The 24,852-nt window shown below is 43.2% G+C and overlaps 1 protein-coding gene across 1 annotated transcript in view; it reads left to right on the top strand.

Annotated features, from left to right (window-relative positions):
• Positions 1-24,852, top strand: part of elna (elastin a) — a 122,095-nt gene that overhangs the window by 539 nt on the left and 96,704 nt on the right. The window contains exon 2 of the mRNA XM_079513757.1: positions 24,284-24,394. Coding sequence (XP_079369883.1) covers positions 24,284-24,394 — 111 coding nt within the window. The remainder of the gene's footprint in view (positions 1-24,283; positions 24,395-24,852) is intronic.

The following is a 24,852-nucleotide window of genomic DNA, read 5'->3' as shown; positions in this document are numbered from 1 at the left end:
ATACTGTACATGTGTATTTACACAAAATGCACAGCCCATGCTTAGTGGTACCATAGCTGAGAGGTCGCTTTCTGTTGTTGCTTAGTGTAGCTGAAATCCAAGGTATTAATACTTAAAACAGAAAAAAGCCAAGCAACAAATGAAGTTTTGTGATTTGAATGTGTCGGTGCATTAGTATAATATTGTCAGGCTGCACTTCAGATGATTAAAGTTTGTTTAGTCTACTTTATCCTCTGCACAAGTGTTCATACTATAAATAATGACACGATTAAAAAAGTGTCAAACTTTCCATTTGACTCTAAAGCCAAGATAACACTCTGTTCCATTGCATTACAGATGGACATGTACAGTATCTGTCTCTTGACATAATTAGAAACACAATTGCAATTTGTCTCAACATGTGTACAGTATGTGTGTAGCTGTGCTCCAATGTTGTCCAGGTTTTGAGTAGATAGTTATGCATGCAGGGTTTAGACCAGTGATTCTCAACCTTTTTAATTTGAACGACCCCAGTTTGATATGCATACTGTAGATAGATATAGTCCATGGGCCCCATTTGATAACTTTTTTTTTAAATCCCTGGGACAACCCTGTGTTAATGAATGGTCCCGTAAGGGTCATTCTTCATACAGACCTGTAACTCCCCAAGTAGGTTTAGATGGTTGTGGTCAAAGTATTGGTAGAGCAGATTTGTTGTCCAGGTAACAGAATACCTTTTTATTGGCTTTGCCATAACAAATCTGGACCATATACTGGCTTGCTCTTCTCTTTCAAGAACTGTAAATTATTGTTTATTGAGGATGCACAAAAAATATTTTTACATTTTAGATGCATGCACTTTGATATTACTGCCATAATGATCTCATTCTACTGAAGCTCAAATTTATTTGTTGATAAAACGCCACAAAACGGTTTTTAGTAAGGATTATAAATTGCACAACATACATTTTTATAGGGGCTTCTAGAATGTGTTTATTGTCTCCACCAGCCGAAGGCATTGGGGAGAGTATGTTTTGCACTCCGTCCGTGTGTCCGTCCGTCCGTCCATCCGTCTGCGTACAGCTAATCTCCGGCACCGTTGGCCTGGTCGATGCCAAACTGTGCACACACACTCCCTGGATGCCAATGACGAACCTCTGCCCCAAGTTCTCCACATCTGATGGTTATAGCACCACCATGAGGCAGATTTTGGCAAAACACATTTCTGTACATAACTCGTACACATTGTATCCATACATCACACAATTTGGTATACACTATCTCCATAGTCATGTGATCAACACAGACAGATCTGTTATATTTTTCATATATTACTCCTACACATTTTGTCCAAACATCACAAATGCTATTATTCTGGTAGAGACCTCCTGTGCCCAGATGGGCACTTTTTCTAGTTATGGTTAATGCATTCTTCAGCTGAAGGCTACAATGTGGCTGTTGCTCATTAGTGAGGAGGAACTATAAAGTGTTTTAAAGTCATTAGTCTCTCATACAATATAAAGTGCCAAACCGCCATATCTCTAAATGACGTATGTTTCTCAGAAAGGGAGCAGGCAGAGTTGTGAGTTTGTCACTGAGGATTAGAGTCTGCAGACAGTGGCCGATCGAGGCTCTGTGTAATGTCACGTAAAACTCTATGCCCTGTTTTACAGCTCATCACGGGGGACATGAGACTCCAGCTGTTCTCTCTTTTTTCCCCTCGGTTACACCACACACAACACAAGATGTCCCACAATGACCTCCCAGTAGTACAGCTACAATGTGATCTGTAGATCTGAGCCTAGATGTACAGTAAATGTCAACTTGGACGGTTTTGACCAGTGCTTCTCCTGGTCACTGGACTCTGGTGTTGGCCAATATACAGGTGGCCAGAGGTGAGGTCCACTCAGACCCCCACACCTGGCACCCCATGAGACAAAGGCATGCTGCATGCATTTACATTCCTATGGGTGAGGGTCGCGCTACGCGGAAAGGGTAAGGAGCCAATCCACTGTCCACTAATAGTTCTGGTTTGATGGTTTTTTCTCCTTTTTTCTCAGTCGTGTTTTTCAAATGGAGTTAGGGAGGCAGCTGCCTGCCTTGCCTCTATGATAAATGGTGTTGACCATGGGTTATAGGACTCTGGTTTTGACCAGGTTACAGGACTATGGTTTTGACCAGGTTATAGGACTCTGGTTTTGACCAGGATGTAGGACTATGGTTTTGACCGGTGCTTCTCCTAAGTCTATACTTGGTTCATTTTGGCCAGAGAGCTCATTGCAAGGTTACACAGGACTCTGGGTGTTTGGGTAGAGCTCTGGTTTCTTTTGACCAGAGCCTCTTGTGAGGTTACAGGCCTCTTGCGTGTGATCTAAAGAGTTCACTACAAGCAGAGCTTGCGGTTGCAGCTTATCTGTTTCAGGGGAGAGAGAATGAGGCGGTGAGCATGTCTTTCCTTCCATTCGTGTTCAGACTGTGAGTTTCCACTCTCTCTCTCTCTCTCTCTCTCTCTCTCTCTCTCTCTCTCTCTTCCTGCAACACTGCTTTGATTTTGATTTTCCTCTTGCTCTGTACCTTGGCTGAGAGTGTCTGGGTTGTTTAGCCCTCTGTTGGAAAGCATGCTTAAATGTCTGGGGCTGGGGCTGTTCAACAAAAGCCAAGTCCTTTAGTTATATTTATTTGTTCGAAACTAATTTGTCCTTGGCTCTTTTGATGTGTCTGTTCTTCATCTACCAGTCTCCAGGCAATATCTAAAAATGTCAGATGGAGTTAGTTCATTTTAGATTCAGCAAATGAATACTTTGCCCATATATAGTCTTTTGATATCGTTTTTAATATTTCATTTTGTTTAACCCCCTGTAAGATTCTGAGATGATGATGATGATGATGATGAAAGTTTTGGAATATTTGGGAGGTACAGTACTGTATAAACCCCAGGAGGGGGATTATGATGACATAATCGTAAGCTTTAAATACTTAAATCCAATAGTTCCCCAGGGGTCTTTTTTTTAATCGGGAATCAGGGTCGTCCGTCCCACCGTGTTGACCGAAAACAAACACGGCTCACTGGAACTTTCAAGATGGGGCTCAGGCAGAATTTACAGCGCGCACTGGACGAGCCAGCGAATATCAATATTGGCGTCGGAGCAAAACTTTGATCTCTAAAAGCGAACATTAAATCCATCCATATCAAAACTCTTCAGAGGTGCTCAAAACCAGCTCCATCTGTGTGCAGCACGCTGCCGCGTAGAGAAAGACCTTCTTTGAGCCGCCGCCAAGGAAGTGTCAATTATCTAACAAGTAACATGAAGCTCATTAACGCCCACTTATGGTGTTTCTGTGCACAGAAAACACACACTCATGCTGGGGGGAAGGTCACCCAGGGGAGTTTGCAAACGCTTCCCTGAATGTTTTCCATCGGTAGTGTGAGAGAGTTATGGCTGAGCACTAGGGTCCATCTGGGAAGGAGTTTGTTAATAAATATGCTCCGTGTCATGATACCCTGAAAGCACTGAGGTATATACGTTTAACCACATTTACCTTCATGTATTGTAGGTGAATATTTTAACTTTTATTATATTTATTAAAAAAAATCTATTAGGCCTAAAAAACATATTAAGTCAGTGGTTTTCAATCCTTTTCATATCAAGGTCCAGTATTCATTGGGCATTTGATCATGATCACCATTTGATCATGAGATTTACTGTAGTCTCTCAGACCCAAAAATATTTTGTTATCGTTGGACAAGATTTGGTCCACAATTCCATGATGTATTGATGTGGTACCATAGAAGAGATAACAGGCAAACGTTTGATCAAAATAGCAATTCTTCTACATTCTCTAATTTGTGTAGACTTCTTGTGAATTAACCCATAAGGGTCCATTTGGTTTCATTTTATGCTCTAAAGAGTTAAAGATCTATAAGGGTCCATTTGGTTACCTACTCTCCATCATTTAGCTCCGGGGACCGCCAGTGGTCCTTGAGGGGGTTCCAGGTGGTCCCCGGACCACTGGTTGAAAACCACAGGGTTAAGTGTTAAAGTGGACTCTTAAAAGTAACATTTTCACTCCTAGGGCCAGCACTCTCAAATCTTTAGCAGTTCCCTCCCATAGCTGAATTTCTTGCGCTGTTAGTGGTTGTGGGTTCACCTTCCCTCCTTGAAGCATGTCCATCTGTCCTACAGTCTGCGAACAAACAACATCTGTCAGACAGCTAGAGAGGGGGATGGATGTTATTCTGATCAAAATAAATCTGTGTTGAAATAACTTGGGCTCATAGTCGAGTCTTGTTTGGGGAGCTAAATTACATCCCTGAACCAAACCCAATATCTACGACCATCTGCCTCTTCAGTTTTTTCCCATGGAAAGGGACCTTTGCAGGGAATTCCCTTATCCCCAAGTTCAGATTTGACTTTTTTTTCATTGTAGTTTCTTTTTGTATTACATATCATCAAGGTGGACCCTTTACTGCCCAGTGACACACACAAGACACACATTATATGTGGTTAAACGTGGATCTTTTTCATGTCAAGGTCGACCCCCAGCTGGACCCCATCTGAAAATGTTTTGTGCGAGGTACCCGCAGAAGTAGTCTACAGGAAATTCCATGAACCCAGAAATGGTGATTAATGTAAACTTTTATGATAGAAATGTTAGGCCTAATGGATGAAATTCAGCTTGGTTGCTAAAAGTTGCACTTTGAGCAATTTGAGTAATTGCTAGCATAATATGTGACCATACCAGACAGTGGCCTTGTGGTTAGAGTGTCCGCCCTGAAAGGTCGGGGTTCGATCCCCGGCCGGGTCATACAAAAAATGACCCAATGCCTCCCTGCTTGGCACTCAGCATCAATGGGTTGGATTGGGGGTCAAATCAACTAATGATTCCCGAGCGCGGCGCACGCTGCGGCTCACCGTTCCAAGCGATGGGTCAAATGCGGAGAACAAATTTCACTGCGGTAACGTCTGTGACTAATCGTACGACTTTGACTTTGACCATTAACAAATAATTCAAAATGTCATCATTCTTTAAGTAGCATGTGACGTGTCAAACTAGGGAGTTTTCAGGATTCTGAATCCATTCCAGTTTAGTTTTGCACGAAAAACACTCCTTGGGCTAAAAACGGTTTTAGCTACTTGTCCAAAGGTGCTGACCTCATCACATTGGTAATGACGGCTACGGCCGTTTTTAGCCCAAGGAGTGATTTTTGTGCAAAACTAACCTCAAACCTCAAACCCTTAGATCTCCATATATGGATATATGTCAGAACCTGTTCTGAAATTCCATATGTTGATCCTTCCCCGTCCATCCTTATGCCTGTCCATTCAAATTTCAAACTCTAGACGGGCCTGCCCCAAGTTATTAGTGCAGCCGCCCCCGGCAGCCGGCAAAAACTAGAGTTCTCAACAGGCCCACCTGCTATTAGTGCAGAGCCACACTAATAACAAGTAATACAGTTTACATTAAACAACATTTCTGGGTCTAACATGGACCTATGGGGGCTTCCAGTAGACTAAAGAGAAGATTTGTGTGTTGGAAAAAAAGAAAATCTCAATTATTCTCAAGATCTTTCAAAAAGAAGAAGGAGAAAAAGTTCCTTCCCCAAAGACGGAACAACTTCCTGTCTATCTCCTGAACACGGAGACGCTCAGACACTGATAGACAGTAGTATAGCGCAATCTCAACCTGAATCAATATAAAACATCAAAAGACTGAGATCTCCGTCCATGGCAGTCGGTTTGGTCAGCTTAACAGATGTAATCAATACAATTATTTTGGTCCTGCTGAAATGATCAAAAATGATTATTTCACAATTATAATATGTTTGGGGGTGGGGTGTGTGAGGTGTAAGTAGCACAGAAGTAGTATATTGTCACCACCAAATGTCACTGTTGTCACTGTTGTGAGCTAGTACAGTACAGTACAGTACAGTACAGTACAGTACAGTACAGTACAGTACAGTACAGTACAGTACAGTACAGTACAGTACAGTACAGTACAGTACAGTACAGTACAGCACCACTCACTTCAGACAGGTCTGATTTTTCTTCTTTTTTTAAATCAATTGTCTACCTTAAAACAAAGTTTTTGAGTGGTGTAAACCACTCCTACAACTGGCTTTTGTGTGCAGAAAAAAATGACCATGGTTGCTATGTTCAAAATAATTTCTGACGTAATTAAATCACACCCGGGTGAACTGGATGACCGTAGCAACCGTGGTCATTTTCTCTGCACAAAAACAGCCAGTTTTGAAATCACGTCCGGGTGTGATTTCATTACGTCAGACATTACGTCAGACCACAGCTGATCATGCTATATAAAACCTTACACCACTCAGTTCACACGGGTGTGATTTTTAATACCACAAATGGACTACTCAATTCAGTGTTTTGTGCCCTCTGGAATCAGCATTGTTCCTCTGCTCTCTGTGTGTGCATGTGCGTGTGTGCGCACGTGTGTGTGAGCGTAAGCATGTGTGTGTGTGTGTGTGTGTGTGTGTGTGTGTGTGTGGGTGTGTGTGTGTGTGTGTGTGTGTGTGTGTGTGTGTGTGTGTGTGTGTGTGTGTGTGTGTGTGTGTGTGTGTGTGTGTGTGTGTGTGTGTGTGTGTGTGAGTGTGTGCGACGTGGATCCTTGCATTTCAGGTCCGTGCGTGCGTGCGTGCGTGCGTGCGTGCGTGCGTGCGTGCGTGCGTGCGTGCGTGCGTGCGTGCGTGCGTGCGTGCGTTCGTTCGTTCGTTCGTTCCTTCATCTACCAGACAGCCACAATGACACACTGGCAAAATGTATTCCAGAGTTATTAGTTTTTATGATGGACAGAGCATAATGACAGCAGACATACATACCGAGAAAGCACGGGCCAATGCTGCCCAGATGAAAAAGGGGGAAAATACATAGCCTCTCTGTTCCGACAGTCACATAAGAATTAAGGAAAGCGGGTGATTTAATGCTGAAAGGTGATAGCTTGCCTCATTTGGCGTTGGTCAGGAGGGGCTCAGTCAGTCAGTCAGTCCCTCAGAAGTTCAGAGGAATTTAATACATTAATTTTCCCCATCAATGACATGCCACTGGCTGCAGTTGAAGGTGAGTGAAATCACTGCGGATCAGATGGCACACCTTGGCCCGTCGAGTGCTGCTCTGGTGATGAATTGCTCTTTGGCACTGTGACGGTAGGTTGGTAGATTCCCAATGTGATTATTGTTGAATCTCCCACCAAGTTGAGTGCCGCGCTCCGCGAGCCTTTATTGAAGGAGTGTGTTGTATTATAAACACCTCTCTGGCCCCTCATCCCAACCCTGGCAAACATCAGCAGCCATCCCTCCACAGCCAAACTGCCTTAACGTGACACCTGGGGCGCGTCCTGTGGCTAGTCAGCACCACACTGCCAACCCCCATGCCATAGAGGTCTTTTAGAGTTCTGCCAGAGGGCGGCACGGTTAGTTCTGTAATTGGATCACGTTCTTTGAATGCAGGGAAACCAAGAAGGACTTAATGGGCCCTGAAACATACACTGGATATCGGACGGAAACCTTACTGTATGCCCAAAACCCTTACTTTTCAGGAAATGGTGGGGGGAAAACAAGCTCTTGTTCCTACTTTTCTTGGGTTGAATATTGATAAAATTCCACGGACACACACCATATTTATGTCATTATTGGTGGAAATGTTTAGAAACCGTGCACCCCGTTGTGAGCCTGTAGATCTGCAATTTATTTGGCTTATTTTGCGTGACTCTCACCCAAGTATAAGTAGGACATTAATTTATCGTCAAGTCATATCTGCCCTGTCCGTGCACCTTTTGTTCACAAAGCCTAACACTAACAGCCAAACAGAAATGTAACTTTTATTGATAATGTTCCAATGTTCAACGACAGAACATTGAATTGTTATTCGAAATTTTTGGAGAGACAATCGTCACGTAAAATGTCATAATGGTGACAGCCCTAGTTGAGACTGTGCTGTGAGTGAATGTTAGCACATGGTAGGACCTGGAAAGCCACGTCATCCACGCCACGTGTCATCATCATCAGCTTCCTGCTGACCATATGGCGAACAAATTGTTTGGATCATTCGAGTATTTTGAGTTTCCAGTTTCCAGGGCAGAGCCAGGTTCAGAACACACAGGTCGCAGCGCACCATGAGACTACTTCACCACATTTGAAAAGTCCTTGCTTTCATAACGGCTTGCTGGGAGAATGCTAACAATCTGGACATCCAATTAATCTTTTGCAGTTTTTACATCGAAATTAGTTTCTCCTCCTCCACTGCACAAAGTGAGGCATTTCAGAACAGGGGTTGTAGTGTATTGTGGCTGGGAAATCACTTACTCCAACTTTGTTGTAAGAAGTCGGCAGTCATTAAGGACATGTTGGCTACGAAGAGCTCACATCACACATTTTTACTGTATCTACTGTTATGAGGCTAGGGTTATACGAACTGGACCATGACCTGTTTTTAATGGACGCATAATTCAAACGCCAGTGCGCTGGAAATATCTCAAGTGGAACTGCACATCATATTTTACTACGTTGTGTACTGGATTTATGCAAAACAGATGGAGAGTTTAGTGCATCACACTTCCCTCACAAATAGTTGCCCCGGTTTGGTGCTTGACCATGTTTATGTGACAGCTAGACACTACATGCTTCTAATAAAAACACAACTTGTGGACAAGCGTCTCGTCACTGTCGGCCGGAAACCTTGTATGTTACCGTATAGCGTATACTGTAATCACAAAGTCTTGTTAATACTTTTCATTGGTTCAATATTGAAACCCACAGATACTTGTCTGTCCCTATTTTGGGCATGTCACAGAGAAAATTGTGTGCACATCTTTGGCCCGTATTTATGCCAGGTGCTGGACGTCAAGGCATCAAAGAAAACATCAAGGAGGACATCCGCACGCTTGTTTCTAGAGCTCCATACACTTACTTTATTTATTTGGCAAATACATTCCTTCCTTCTCCTATTTTAGGCATGGTCAAGAGAATTGAGGTCCCACGTTCGATTCCAGGCCTTAGCAAAGTGTCCCTGAGCAAGAGCACTTATTAACCTAACTGCTCCCCACCTCTCCACTTTATGGGCAGCACTCAGCTGGGTGAAGCTGAAAAAAGTTCCACTGCGGGATGAAATAGTTATAAAATAAATAAATAGTAATAATTGCAACATGCTGCTTCTTTTGCAAGAACACACTGTGAATGTAGAGATACAGTTGGAGGCCATCGATATTGTCCTTTTCTTTTTGCTGAGGTTTGCGTGATCTGCGCAAAAGGACAGTTAACCCATTTTGGGCGGGAACCCCTTTTGGTGTTTTAAACATTGTTATAATTTAGCTATTGAAAAATAGCAGATCTACAAGCTCATAGCGCGCCACCGAGTGGCGCGCTACGAGCTTGTAGGTCTGCTATTTTTGAAAAATCGTGAAAATATTTATTTCAGAAAACTGGAGGATTTAGAAGGATTTTTGAAAATTTTGAGGTCAGGCCTAAATGGGTCAAATGATAAGGGACAATATCGGTGGCACCCAACTGTATGTGCATGTTGTTGCTGTCGGGCAGAAACCTCTTATCTCCATATTCTAACTTTTTGTGTGTTTTTCTTTTCTTTTGTTGTAAATGAATGCCGGCTGCTGCGGCACTACTTCATCATACTACAGCGTCACACAAAAGCATCAAACGTCGCTGCTCGAAACGTGTCGCGAAGCCACACGCTTTGAGCATGTAGATCTGCTACTTTCACATTTGAATCCTGAAAAGTAAGTTGTAAAACAGTTGAAATGTTAAACATGTGAGATTTCCACCCGACAGAGACGATATTGTATCTCTGAAGTACAGGCTTCATTTTTTACTTGACAAGCCAACAACGCCATTACTGTAGCTTGTATCAGTTCCAGTTGGCAGGTGTCTGCGACGCTGCGTCCTGTGTGACAGATTATAAATTATAGACTAAACTGTTGTTCAATCAACACCTAGAGGAGCCTCGCTGGCCAGTGACACGGAGGAAAGTATTGTTTCATAGTATGTTTTGGCGAACAGTTTAGGTTAGCAGGTAAATATCAGCCCTAGCGTTGTCTGTCTCCCGGCTAGGTGTTTGGTCTATGAACGCGCAGTGCCAAGTCTTCAACAAAGAGCCACATTAAGATGAGAATGATGATTCATCCCAGCCTGAGAGCTGAGCTGAGGCCTCGCCAGTCGCCACACTGTGTGAGCTGCTTGGTGGTAGCCAGTGTTGCCAGAGTTTGTCAAGAAGAAACAAGCCTAGGCCACGTCTACGTCAGTTAAATGTTTGTGGCTAATATTGGTTTAGATCAGTGGTTCTCAAACATGTTAATGTTCAAGGACCCCCCCCCCCACACACACACACACACACACCCCATCTCAAAATATTTTGTGCCAGTGACCCCCTCATACAAGATTTGTAACATTTTTTAAAGATTTCTTGAAATAGCATACAGTACAATTAAGCTCATTGTGAGCTTGTACTGTGGCTATTTTCAAATGGGGTTAAAGTGATTAAACTGAAGCAAGGCCAAATAAGCAACTACACTTTAGAAACAAGCCCTAGCTCCCCTCCAAACAAAAAACGCAACCCACAACTACCAATATTTACAAGCAACGTTACAGAGAAACAAGCCCAAAGTCGCTTGTAAAATGTAGACATGGCAACATTAGGACAGGCTCCTGTGAGGAATGTGTTCCGTTTGTTGAAGGTCCTTGGATGCAGTCTGCTTGTCCGTTACACCCAAGCTCCGCTCGTCTGCTTTGAACCAATATTTGCACGTGCTTAAAATACATAGATTTTTATCCTTTAATAGAAAGAGAGGGTGAGAAGTGAGAGGGAGAATCAGATCATTGGTGCTCATGAAAAAAATCCTATTTTTATGACAAGCATGGAGAGTTGTAAATGTATTGCATCTCATCCTTTTTACTGGGGACGTTTTGATAGCACTTTCTTTTTAATATTTTTCCTGTGCATGCAGGCTGCCCTGTTTTATATGACATGATTAAAGGGAACATTAGGAAAGAGTAGATTCCATTACTCTGAAGGATATAAGCACTTATAGTAGGCTGCTTCACTGTCAGGTGTGAGGCAGGAATAAATGACAGGATAATTCATATATATTTTGAGCAGTGGTTCTAAACGTTTGGTACCCATATGGGTCGTAAAATGTGTGAATGGTTTAACCACTTTAAACCTATATTCATTGGCTATAGTTGGCTGGGTGTTAGTATTGGGCAATTTTGTTTTTTCATTGACATCCTATTGTAGGCAAAATTGTCAAAAATGTTAAACTTTCTTTTTGCTTTAAGTAGCATGTGACATGTCAAACTAGGGGGTTTTCATCATTCTGAATCCATTCCAAGCATTAGTTTTGCACTAATAGATGGCCATAGTAAAATGTGATGAGATCAGCACAAAATGTGATGAGGTCAGCACATTTTGGGCAAGTGGCTATTATTATTAGGAAATTAGTAGTAGTCAGTGGACAATTGGTTGAGAAACAGTAGGACCTATATGGGATGCATAGCAAATGTTACAAAAGCATTAATCTTAGCCCATATCCCCACCCAACGCAACAGTGGTCCCCAGGTTGATTCAGGGTGGTGGTCCCCGGTTCACAATCAGTTGAAAACCCCTGCTCTACACCAAACCTCTTTGCCTATACTTTTGGCCAATGTTCCCCTCAGAATTGTGACGGTGGGGTTCAAGTGCATGTTTAATGGAAAAAGAAACATCCAATCACACAAAGATTTGGTGGCCCTCCTGTAACTCTGAGGACCTCCTAGGGGTCCCCGACCCCCTGTTGAAGACCCCTGCACTATATTATTCAGGCTTTGGTTTATCATGTGCTCCTTTCGGCTATACTGTAAGTAGCTAACACTAAGAACTCTCATTACTGTAATAGAGTAGCTTTTGGGGGGGGGGGGGACTGACCCCAATCATGGCCCTGGCCCAAAATATTTTCAGATTGGGGTCCACAGCCATCCATCCATCCATCTTCAACCGCTTATCCGTAGTTGGGTTGCAGGGGCAACAGCTCCACCAGAGAGCTCCAGAGGGACTTAGTGACTTCCTCCTGGGGGATCCCGAGACGTTCCAAGGCCAGTGAGTCGATGTGTTTCCTCCAACTGCGCCTTGTTCTGCCCCGGGGAGTCTCCTCCCATGTGCAGTGGGACGTGCCTTGGGGACCTCCCTAGGGAGCCGCCCGAGAGGCATCCTAACCAGATGCCCGAACCACCTAAGCTGGCTCCTTTCCAGGTGAAGAAGCAGCGACTCTACTCTGAGTCTCTCGCGTGACTGAACTTCTCCCCCTATCTCTAAGGGAAATGCCAGCCACCCATCGAAGAAAACTCATTTTGTCCGCTTGTATTTGCAACCTTATTCTTTCGATCATGACCCACACTTCATGACCATAGGTGAGAGTAGGAACGAAGATTGCTCGGTAGCCAAATACTAAAATTGAGAACCAGTGATTTAGGAGTCCACGCATTGAAGCTGTTAGGACCCTATTGTTTCTTATTCTCTCCTAAAGGTATGTGGGTGTTGGAAACAAGACCAGGTTACAGTGAGCCCCTTGGCAGATGTGTTGAAAATCTAACCCGCTAACATAATAACTGGCTTATTGTTTTGCAACATACAGTACTGTAAGTCACTCAAAACATGTTGTGTGGATTATGTGGGTCCAGACAAAGGTATACATATATATTGAGCCTAATTAGACTTTCTGCCATTTTTAATTTTGTCCAAATCAGCTTTTCGGATTCCATACGGTTTTGAAATTAAGCTTTAAGTTTTATGTTTAGTTTTGCATAAACACACTTAAATGAAAATTGGCAGATGCTATTGATACCATACTTGTTGCAGATGTTCGGAATAGAGTTTTATTAAGATCATAAAGACGTTGTAAAGGTATTGCATCTATTCCATTTAACCGGGGACATTTTGATAGCATTTTATTTACCAGTATATATTGTTTCCTGTGCCCTGGGCTGCCCTGTTTTATATGAATGACATGATTAACAGGAACATTCAGTCCTTCCATTATTCTGTAAGAACTGAACAACAGCACACAAACGCAAATATGTTGTGGCATAATACATCCTTAGCACTGCCAAGCCATGGTTGTAGCCATAACTAAACCATGTAGAAACCCCAATGATAAGTTGGGAAATTCCAATTAAATGCATTACGTCAATTCAAATGAAAGTCCTGGCAGGGAAAAAGACGGCACACCGTTTCGTATAAGTTTCAATATGCATGTAACAGATGGTCTCTCAGTAAACATGACTTATTGGATGTTTGGCGTCGCCCAGTATGGGTCCAAACCCTCGCTCAGTGTACGTCCAAACCAAACAATTAAACCTGCAAGTTCCTGTAAACGTTACATTTATTTTGTTAACACCCAGGTAATAGATTCAAGTAACCTTTGGACCGTGTCAAATTCAGTTAAAATACAATCTACACTGGAAACCGATCAAGGTTACAGGATAAAGATTTTTGTGACCTTGCATGTACAGAATTGCATTTAATGATGTCGTACATAACATGCAGCGTACTTGGGCTTGCCAGAGTATAAGAGTATACATGGGAATGGCTCTATCTGGTTCATAAAGGTGATTCATGTCCCTTGCCAACCATAAACGTTTTGCATGCCTAGGGACTGCTATTGGTAATAAACAGACTCTGGAACAACTTATTTATGTAATAAATAGGTAATAATAAGTGGCACATTGCTCACGTTCGCCGTGGAACTCGGTGTGTGATAGATCAGTGCCTCGAGAGGAAGGAAACACAATAAATGGAACTGGATTGGAAGCTATACACAATATACTGTGACAATGACTCTATATCAGTGGTCTTCAATGTTTTCCAGGCCATGGTTTTTTTCCCTCTACACGTCCGTGGACCACTGGTGGTCCCTGGAAGTATTGCATGTTCATATATAATTCATTTAGTAATGTAGCCTAGGATTTGTTGAGTTTTAAAAATGTCATTCCACTAGTTGAGAAACAGTAAACTGAATGACCCGGTGACCTATGATGACCGTCCATGTAGTCATTTACAGACAAATTGTAGGTCAAGAAATTCTACAGAAAAAGGGGGTAAGAATCTCAAGAGGTGGAAGTGCAGCGGATTGTCTGGTTGAGTCATTATTATTAGGAAATTAGTAGTAGTCAGTGGACAATTGGTTGAGAAACAGTAGGACCTATATGGGATGCATAGCAAATGTTACAAAAGCATTCATCTTAGCCCATATCCCCACCCAACGCAACAGTGGTCCCCAGGTTGATTCAGGGTGGTGGTCCCCGGTTCACAATCAGTTGAAAACCCCTGCTCTACACCAAACCTCTTTGCCTATACTTTTGGCCAATGTTCCCCTCAGAATTGGGACGGTGGGGTTCAAGTGCATGTTTAATGGAAAAAGAAACATCCAATCACACAAAGATTTGGTGGCCCTCCTGTTGTAACTCTGAGGACCTCCTAGGGGTCCCCGACCCCCTGTTGAAGACCCCTGCACTATATTATTCAGGCTTTGGTTTATCATGCTCCTTTCAGGCTATACTGTAAGTAGCTAACACTAAGAACTCTCATTACTGTAATAGAGTAGCTGTTTTTTTGGGGGGGGGACTATTTATTTGATAGTCACAGTGGGCTGAGACAGGAATCATGGATTCTCCTTTCACATAAACGAATGAACCCTATAGCATCCGGATTCATGACACAATTCTTGTGGACAATTAGGTGAACTATTGGCAAAAATTGCAGATCTACAATCTTTTCACAGCACGATGACATGTGATGTGGTGTGAGCTTGTAGATCAGCTATTTTCATTGTTTTGACATACTCTTATGACAGTAATGACACAATTGTAGTTTGCACTTATCCTATTTTCCCTCATATAGGGCAACCTTTGGCAGTGACGTGCACAGATAGACACTAGGGGGTGCTAGAGCCTTTTGGCAATGTGCCCTTTTGGGGAAAAAATACACTGTACACTGTACAGTATGTGGACCATGGTGACATTGATCAATTCTTGATAAAAAGCTTCTAATATATTATTTAGGCCCCAAAATCTATAAATCTCACACTATTAAGGCAACCGGCCGGTTCCACGCGCTGCACAAGGTGCCCTTTTTGAGTGGTGCAACCACTCCCTTACGGAGCTGTGTGGGTGGGTGGGTGGGTGGCTGGGTGCGTCTGAGCACGAAAACGGCATGGTTGTTTTTCACCACCTGTGCGCAAACTAACACACACACAAACACACACACACATATTAACTGTATATATGGTGATTTCGGGTGTGCCAGTACAGTACAGTGACAATACAGTACAATACAGCAGAGGGTACAGTAGAGGGACCCCCACACGGTAACTCTTTCTCAATTTCTCAACCGTTACGGACGCTGGGCAGCTCGCCGGAATCGGGCCGGCACCCTGGGTGCGTTCATGTGGGTCAGTACAGTGACAGTACAGTACAGTAGAGGGTACAGTAGAGGGACCCGCACACGGTAACTCTGTCATTTCTCAACTGTTTCGGACGCGGGGCGGCTCGCCGGAATCGGGCCGTCACCCTGGGTGCGTTCCTGTGGGTCTGGAACCTCCCCCCCCCCCCCCCCCACCCACCCGGAGTTGCACCACTCGCTTCACGGGTGTGATTTTGTTTCACTTGAGCACCTGCCCCTCTAAATGTCTGTGCACGCCACTGACCTTTAGAGACGTTCTCCTCTAAAGAACAGATTCCCACCACTGTGGAGAGTGTTGGAGAAAGGCTGGTTGGCAGGACACATTCATACTGAAATGATTACACAAGAAATCACGGTGTAGCTTAGTGGGTATATCGAGGCTGCCTGGTGGTAATCCCATGTTCAGTGCTTTGCCTCCCGGCCTTCCCATTGTCTATGTGTCAAAGTGTCCTTGAACAAGACACTTGACCCCTAACAGCCCCCACCCCCACGGGCACTCATCACCTAGGGTTGGTATCCGGAACCGGATCACATCTGTAACTTAGAGTTACAGACTTTTCTGAGCTGCCATCAGCTGGGTGAAGCTGAAACTGACCTCCCACCCCGTACCCCCCCTCCCCCATCCGCGCAGAATTAACAATGGTCTCACCTTCTACTTGAGCAATATTTAAATCAACTTCCACTTCTTCAGTGATATTCTATAGTCTAGTCCCCTTTAGGATTGTCCATTCCCTGCTGTCTTTTGGGTCATCTTTTTGTCTCTCTCAACAGAGCATGTACTGTACTACTGTGTGATCTGATTTAATAAGCCCTTTTTTCTGAGAGCGTGCCAAAGTATGCACGCTGTCTATTCAGCCTAGCTTGTAGTGATTTCAGATGGTTGATGGTTATCAGAGACCGTAACTTTTGTTCTTGTCATGCTTGATACCAAAATCTTAAATACTTATAGCAGAGGAATCCACAGCTGTTACAAATCCCTTTTTTTCAAAGGCATTTTATTCTTAATCCTACTGTCAGACTCCAATGAGAATGTCTCAGCCAAGATACCACAGAGCTATAGCGATGGGAGCATTGACCACGTTTTTAACCCGTTAAACCTGGGAAAGCATCTGTGTCATTTTAGATTTTAGCATAAACAAAGAAAGCTGATAGGGTTTAGAACTCAAAAATAGCAGCTGTACAAGCTCACAGCGCACACTTGTGCGGCACTTGTGCCGCTGCTGCCGCACTACAAGCATTTTGTAACACAAATCTTGAGGTCCCTGGCACAAATCATTTCAGGTCCACGGCTAAATACATATCATTTTGGGGGTCCTTGGCATGAAAATGTTGAGAGCTTGAGAACTATTTAAAAGGCATTTGTAGAATCGGCCTCAGGTTAAGGTCCTTGCAAACTGGACACGTTTTTCGGAAAACCGTCGGAAAAACGCTGCTAAAAATCAGAAAAACGCAGCAGTGTGCAGGGACCTTTTATGATGTATTGCGAATTTGCGTCGAACGTGAGCAAGGCTTTAGGCTATTCCCTCTCTCCTTTTCGAATCAATAGAGCTGTCTGCGTGTAGAGTTTATTTGACTTTGCATACCTCACAGTCACAGTGATGCTCTGCTACACAGATGTGTCAGTCATAGCGAGGCCAATCTGGGAACCCATCATCAAAAAAGGAAAAACAGCCTCTGGGGACAGGCCCAAATAGAATGTGGATAACAGGATGTTGGCTCGTTTGGTCCACCCTCAGCCCTCCTCTTCATGTGGGGCGCCTATGTTTTCATTTTCACTAACTACAATGTATACATGTTCCTGAATGGCTCTGCTGACAGATTCAGTAGTGCAGCTTGGAATCTGTTCTTGAGAGATTACAGCGAGGCTGATCGAGGTTCAGGCTGCGCTCTGAGGGCCTCCCAAGCCTCGACCAGTTGTGTAAAGTAACTAAGTACATGTACTCAAGTACTGTAGGCTTACTTAGAGAACATTAAACCCAACTTTTGTCAAACCATCAATAAGTACATTTTACCCGATGTAATATATTCCACAAAACATATTTCTCATCAAACTTGATTAAAGTACAGCAATACATGGCAATTTGAGGTAGGCCTACTCTTGTTCACAAAAAAACATAAAATAGATATCATGGTGTATCAATTGGTGAAAAATTTGGGTATATATATATATATATATATATATATATATATATATATATATATATATATAAAACCAATGTATTTGGGAACTTCTCCATTTTCACTGGTCCCAATTTCAATAAACCCGGGTGAAATTCACCCGAACACCTGCCTGTAGAAAAACAACAACAAAACAACAAACACCCGTGTGAAGTGAGGGGCGCTCTTATCATCATACATCACCATACATCATCTCATTGCGGCCAATCACAAGTTGCGTCCTCACTTTTGTCTTCAATGTTTGTGTTAAGCAATGTTTGTGACATGAACACTCAAAATTGGCCATTCATTGTCAATGGCATTTAATGTTTGTGTAGGACAAAGTGTAGGACGTGCGTGCGTGCGTGCGTGCACGCCTCACCATCATTAATGACACACGCACGCACGCACGCACGCACGCACGCACGCACGCACGCACGCACGCACGCACGCACGCACGCACGCACGCACGCGGTTCATGAGTGTATGTGTTCCATGCAACTATTTATTTCCATGGTCCCTCAGCCAATTCATTCAGTAAAAGAGACCAATTATTTGACACCACAGTCATAAAAATATCTCACCAGTTTGTTGTAACTGAAGTCTTTTAAGTAACAAATTACAATTGTAAAGAATGAACACGGGAGTTATTAGGCGGAAAAAAATCCATCATTGAACTTTATTGAGTTTAATTTGATACATCATAATCTTTCTAATTTGTCCTGCATCCAGTCATTAAAATACCCTTACAAAGTTACAAGTGACAATAAAATACAAATGCTTTAATTTGTTCCTAGATTCTATAGTGCTTTGTTTAGACTGGCTGTATCTCTGCTATTTATATTGTTCTCAGGCAGAATCAAATAAAAACTCTTGCCTGCCTTAACGGTCGATAAACATTCCACTTGTCAAGCTCAATAAAGGTTGATATATTGTATCACTAAACTAAATAATGGACATGGTACAGTATAGTTGGATATACTCTTCCCACCTTCCTGTTCAGTGTTTGACATTTAAAACAATGTCAGATAAGATATAAGACAAGACAAGTCTGCTAAATGCCTAAATTGTAAAATGGTCAATGCTGTGTGGGGATTAACCACATACAGTACATTTTAAAATGTCTAGCTTGCCACCAGATAGTACCACCCCCATATTGTACAGTATGTAAAAAAAAAAAAGGCATCAAGGTTGTTTGTGTTATCCTTTAGCATTGCTTGCGTAATGCAAACTGTAATTAAGTAGGCCTATTCAATCAATCAATCAATCAATCAATCAATCATCCCTATTCTGACCATGTCATAATAGGCAAACATTCAGTGAGATATCATATACACTGAACCCCAATCCTCAGTATTAATTTAACTCTGAGAATGAACAAATGGAACCAAATGGACCCACTGGTGGTCCCTACCAGACATTGAGAACCAGTGCTCTCTACACATGACTCCATATGCCTCACAGATGTGACGTTTGGTTGTGATATGTGAATTTGTGGATGGAAATCAGATCTGACTGACTGCCCCTTGAGCCTGTTTGGGTTTGGTGATAAAATGAATGGGCAGCTAGCAAACTCTACTCAACGTAGTCTCAAATTCAGCCTCTGCTGGGCAGATGGGTGTTATGCAGGCACAATCTCGACATTTTGTACTCAATCCAAGACTTTCTCATGGGGCCAACAAGTTGAGTTCAGTCACAAGAATGCAAGCACTATATTTAATGACGATGAGAGGATAATTATGATCAATCATCAAGAATTCTACAAAATGTAGAATAGGCCAGGTCAGGTCACTTGGCAGAGGTCAGAATATGCCTTATTTGGCCTGGCTGTCTGTGAACCGAGTGCCTACCCCTGGACATGTTTTACAGTAGTACAACTGCTAACCAAAGGAAAAAGTGGAGCGGGCACTTTTTGCCTCTCTCTCTCTCTCTCTCTCTCTCTCTCTCTCTCTCTCTCTCTCGAGACAGGAAATCCTCCCTTTGATTGTGAAAGGCATGTAGCAATAGAAGAACAACCACTACTCCACCCTGGTACCACCACCCAGTGCCAGGGTGGCACAGAGGTGGCTGCTCCACCATGAAGCCAGTGGTACAGAGCTAGATCAGTGTGGTCCAGTGTGGTAGGGTTGGACAATGGTCCTGTCAGCCTCAGGCCCATGGTGGGCCATGGGCCCAAAGGTCAGGGAGGCCCTCTAGAAACCTTGGCCAACTCAGACCCACTGTTCCAGAGTCCAACCTTATACGAGCTGAACCGCTACCAAACATTTTCGCCCCTATAATGCCAGGTTGAAAGTGATTAAGCAAACTCACATAATTTTACCAATGATCATATTATGATCGTAGCCTGTCTGGAAGGTGTACTGTATAGCGCAGGTATATCTCTTACTGTAGGTTTAAATTGAACCTGCATTTATAGCCTTTGGTTCTGGGGGCTATAGTGAGTGGAAGGGAAAGGAAGACACAGGGGAAATCCAGTTTCAGCTTCACCCAGGGCCACTGCTGGTCATTTGCGTGCCCTACGCATAATATATTAGACTATAGAGCATGCAAATAGCTTCACCCATGCTGCCCATGGTTAGAGATTCCGCCTGGGCAGCGGATGGTCTCTGGTTTGTGGCCTGGTCAGCATGTATTGAAGTGTCCCTGAGCAGGACACTTGCATTGCGTATAACCACGGCCCTAACTAAATACCCCAAAGGAGTGGGGACCAAATTATTATTATTACCCAGCTGATGGCTGCTCAGATGGTCAGCGCTCAGGTGGGAGCTGTTAGCGGTTCAGTGTCTTGCTCAGCGACACGTAGACATGGACGGGCTGCATAGGAGGCAAACCGGTGACCCTCTATTTACCAGACAGCATCTCTAGCCACTCGGCTACGACTGCAGATTGCGGTTTTACATATTATTGCAGCTTTCCGTTGTTAAGGCTGGCAGGTGCCAAAAAGTGATCGCCTGCCAAAAGTCTAGATATCCAGATAAAAGCAGCTGTAGGCCTAGACATTCATAAAGTCTAGATATCCAGATAAAAGCAGCTGTAGGCCTAGACATTCATAAACCGGGCAATCAGTTTTTGGCAGACGACAGCTTTTTGGCTAAGACACCTGTCCGGAAATACTGTCTGTGACTGAATCTGGTTTCGTATTAAAAAAAAGATGTGCCCACAAAAACAAAATGCTATTTTCCTACATACCTTTCCATTTGTGTCACCTTCTTTGGGCGATAACCCTAACCCTAAGCTTTTTGAGTGGTGCAACCACTCCAAGGAACAGCAATGTCCATTTTCAACCGTGTTTGTGTGTGACAACCGTGTTTGTGTGTGACTATGTGACTATGAGCACCAGTACCAAAAGTGGCGCTGTTGTGCACTGTTGCCTGCTAATGAGATAGAGAGAGAGAGAGAGGGGGGGGGGGGGGGATTTCTTTTTAACGTTCTGTTTATTGAATTTTAAATGTTTACAAAGTTGACAGCGACACAAACACAGAGTAACAAAAACAACAACACACACAAGACAACAACACAAATCAAGACAACCAAAGAAACAAGGAAATATTAAAGGAAAAACTAAAAGAAAAAGGGAACAAAACAAAACAAAAGCAAAAAAACAAGTGTAAGGTGGTCAACATGCGACAGAAAAGGCTGCCATACTTTACAGATTTTTTTTTTTTTAAGTAGCATAGCCTATCAGATATCCAACGGGAATGTGAGGGAGGGTATGTTTTTTCCTGTGGATAAGAATAAGACGTCTTGCCAGAAGAGTCACAAAAGCGACAAGGTCTGATTGATATTTAGGCAGGGGGATGGTTTCAGGAAGGACGCCAATTAGGGAAATAATAGGGGATGGATCTATGGGCAAATATAGCTGACCAATAAGACGGCATCTAAGTGGCATCTATCATGTAACCCTAAGCTTGATTCAGCTACGGAGGCTGTATGTATGTGAGATGTAAAACAGAATGGCTGGGAGTCTATGATGCTAAAATGCTAATATTGGTTGTTGCAATGAGTATGAAGGGGGGGGGATTCATATTCGTATTTGTCTTTTTCCTGGCTTGTTTGTTCTAAGCCTGATTGCTCAGGGGAAGTAGAAATATACTGCCCTAGGTTGTGTGGCGTCGGAACATCTTGTCACTCTGAAAACAGTCCATAGTTTTGATGCCAAGGTTCTGTGATGAGCCTGCGGAACTTGTCTGACAAAACATCTATGGTCTAGCCTAAATTCACTGATGCGCTGGCGGTCTGCACAAACCTCTGCCAGTGTTGGCAGATTTTACAAGAGAAATAAGCAACCTGGTCTATAAAAACAAGCCCAAAATAAGCGACTATAGGCCACATGAGCGCTTTAAACCTTAACTGTATATGTGACGTGTTGTGAGTTTATAGATCTGCTATTTTCAAAAAGAAGAAAGCCCAAGAAACCTCAACCTGAATCTACCAATATTTACAAGCGATTATAATAAGTATAAGTGCAACCCTGCCCTCTGCATGGCTTTGCGGTTGAGTTCAGTGCAGTTCCCATAGCAGGCAGTGATGCAGCCACTATAGTTCATGTTCTTTTGACTCAGAACGGAGCATTGTGCTTAAGGCCAAACTTGAGGAAACCAGATCGTGTCTCGCCTCATCGAGCATCCTGACCGTCCCGATTAGGAACCGGTTGGAGAGCATCCTCTCACCCGTCCGTCCGCGGGTTCCTACAGTACATGAGATCATTTGTTATCCCAAAGACATGGCTGCCATACCCTTTCAAATAACGTGTCACTCATAACAGTAAGCACCCACCCTATTTACACTCCCACACTTTGTGTTATAAGAGTCAGAGGGTCAAAAGAAAACATTATACAGTCACACGGCACACAAACGTCCAGTCACACGGCACACAAACCGTATAAATCTGTGTTGGCACACTTGGAGAGAAAGCTTTGTGATATTCAACAGACAGGCAGACCAAATATTGTTGCCTCGTTTTATAATCAGATTTGGTGTGGAATTTCAGGGGGTATCTGTGTAGAAATGACGACGTTGTCCTTTGCTAACCTCAAAACACGAGAGAGAGAGTTACGTCACTACTTCTACATTTCTCCGGCACAGGCCTTCGTTTGCAGTTTACGTTTGCCTTCCAACCAAAATGACTTAGTGAGCTTATTGGTGTTCCCTGTTCCATTTCATCCAAAGGCTTTAGTGTACTTAAAGTCTCCGTCTCGTTCACATTCCTTGTTAGTTTTCTTCTCTGATCTTAACGACATCATCTCTCCTTCCCACCCCAAGAGTTTAATGTTTTAAGCCTGAGTTACTTACACTTGTGTGTGGGTGTCATCACGCACTGAAAATAACATTGTGGTCGAAAGACCACAGTGGAAATAAGCTGTCAAGCTTTCTTGTGTTTGTCTTTTTGACAGATATGTATATACATGTTGTGTCAATAAAAACATCAATCAAAGCCGATCTTCTGTGCAAGCTTAGGTCTGTATTGTTAGCTTGTAGATCTGCCATGTTTGCCCTGCAATGCACAAGTATAAATCAGCACACAGCCAAGTATAAACTAGGCATTATGTTTCAGAATTTCACACCAGACTGGTTACCAACACTAATTGGATCTGACTCCTCATTTGTTTAACTCGGACTCTTGAAGAAACGTTGATGTCATTGTGGTGGCAAAAACCACAATGACAAAAGAAATTGCATTGCCTGGCTTGTCCTCTTGTTGCTTTCCTCCATAGGCTCAACTCCTTTGCAAATTGACATTTTTCATCCATTTCCATTCATTCCTACAAGCAAACCAGACCAGACACTAATACCTTATAATATGCATCCCTAATGGCCGCGCTACACTCTGTGGACACATCGCTAAAACGCAACGGTTCACACAGAACTCACTAATAAACACACGGACGCCTTTTGACATGTGGTTTAAATTAATTGGCCTCCCAACACATGAAAGAGTCATTAAACATAATCATCACGGTCCTGCAGTCCGCGGTCCCCTCTCGCTCTCCGTTGCGTTGTGTTTTTTTTGTGATACAAACCAGGTTTTCCCTTTAAAAAAAAAATCAACTTTATAATTATGGCCTTAGCTCACCGGTCCCTTTGGATTTAGCTGCAGTCGACTGAGAACGACTGGAGTCTTTTCTTTTTTTAATCCCTTCTCCTTTGTTTCTGTTGTTCCTTGCACACATGAGGCCGCCATATCTGGGATCCAGAACGACCATCTCAGGAGTTTCTCTGGGTTTGGGCCAGGAATCCGAGTGACGGGGTGGGGGGGTGGGGGGGGGGGGGTGGGTTTGGGGGGAATCCGCTGTTGAAAGAGGACTTCCAAACTACAATACCTCATCAGAATTTAAACAATGGGACTTTTATTTATTTTTATCAAGCTCGTAAAGACGTTTTTTATTCCATTCCATTTCCATGACCCTTGCTGGGGCCAATGTATCGGCATTGTTTCGATGCTATGACCCCGGGAATAGGTGTATGTATGTCTGTATGCCAAGGACAACTTACAGGTTATTGGGCTGGGTCACAGTGGTGATGAATGCGGTGGGGAATGTTTGTCTAATGAATGGCCTCATTGTTGAGAAACATTACAATGTTGTGATTAAAAAAAAGACCCATTAAATGGCTATGGACTGCAGTGCTGGACACATTTTCTTGAGTGAGCCAGAACCAGTTCTTATCTTTCCTGTTGTATGTTGCAGGTGTGTACATACCCGCCGGTGCTGGACTCGGACCAGGAGGAGTTGGAGGAGGTGGTCTTGGACCAGGACTTGGAGCAGGAGGTGTTAGACCAGGCGTAGGACTCTATCCAGGTAACAACCAATGAAGACGCTGTCTATCTTGTCACTGTCTAACCCAGTGGTCTTCAACCTTTTTCATTTTTAAGGACCTTCAGTTTGACGTGAGCGTACCAATACTCTCAGCCCTATGTTCTCTCAAACATAACTTCAACCCTAACCTGAGGGAACATGGGGAAGCGGGAATAGGACATACCCTAGTTTGAACCAGAATGGTCCCGTAAGGGTCCAGTTGTACACTCTCAGAGTTACAGACCCTTAAAGATCCATTTGGTCCCCGGACACGACCTTGAGAACCGAAAAGCCGAAACCTCAAAATACAGCCACAACAATGTCTGTTTTCCCTTAGAGAAATTATAGTCAACTCAAACTAGGGTTAGTATTACTGCACACATGGCAAAGAGCATGAAATTGCTCAGTCCCTCAAGGCATTCATGTTTGTTCATTTTGAATTAACTTCAACTTAATATTGT

Source organism: Electrona antarctica (genome assembly GCF_951216825.1).
Source record: "Electrona antarctica genome assembly, chromosome: 11".
NCBI classification, from domain to species: Eukaryota; Metazoa; Chordata; class Actinopteri; order Myctophiformes; family Myctophidae; genus Electrona; species Electrona antarctica.
Note: the sequence above shows the minus strand (reverse complement) of the source record. Positions and strands in the feature narration are given on the sequence as shown.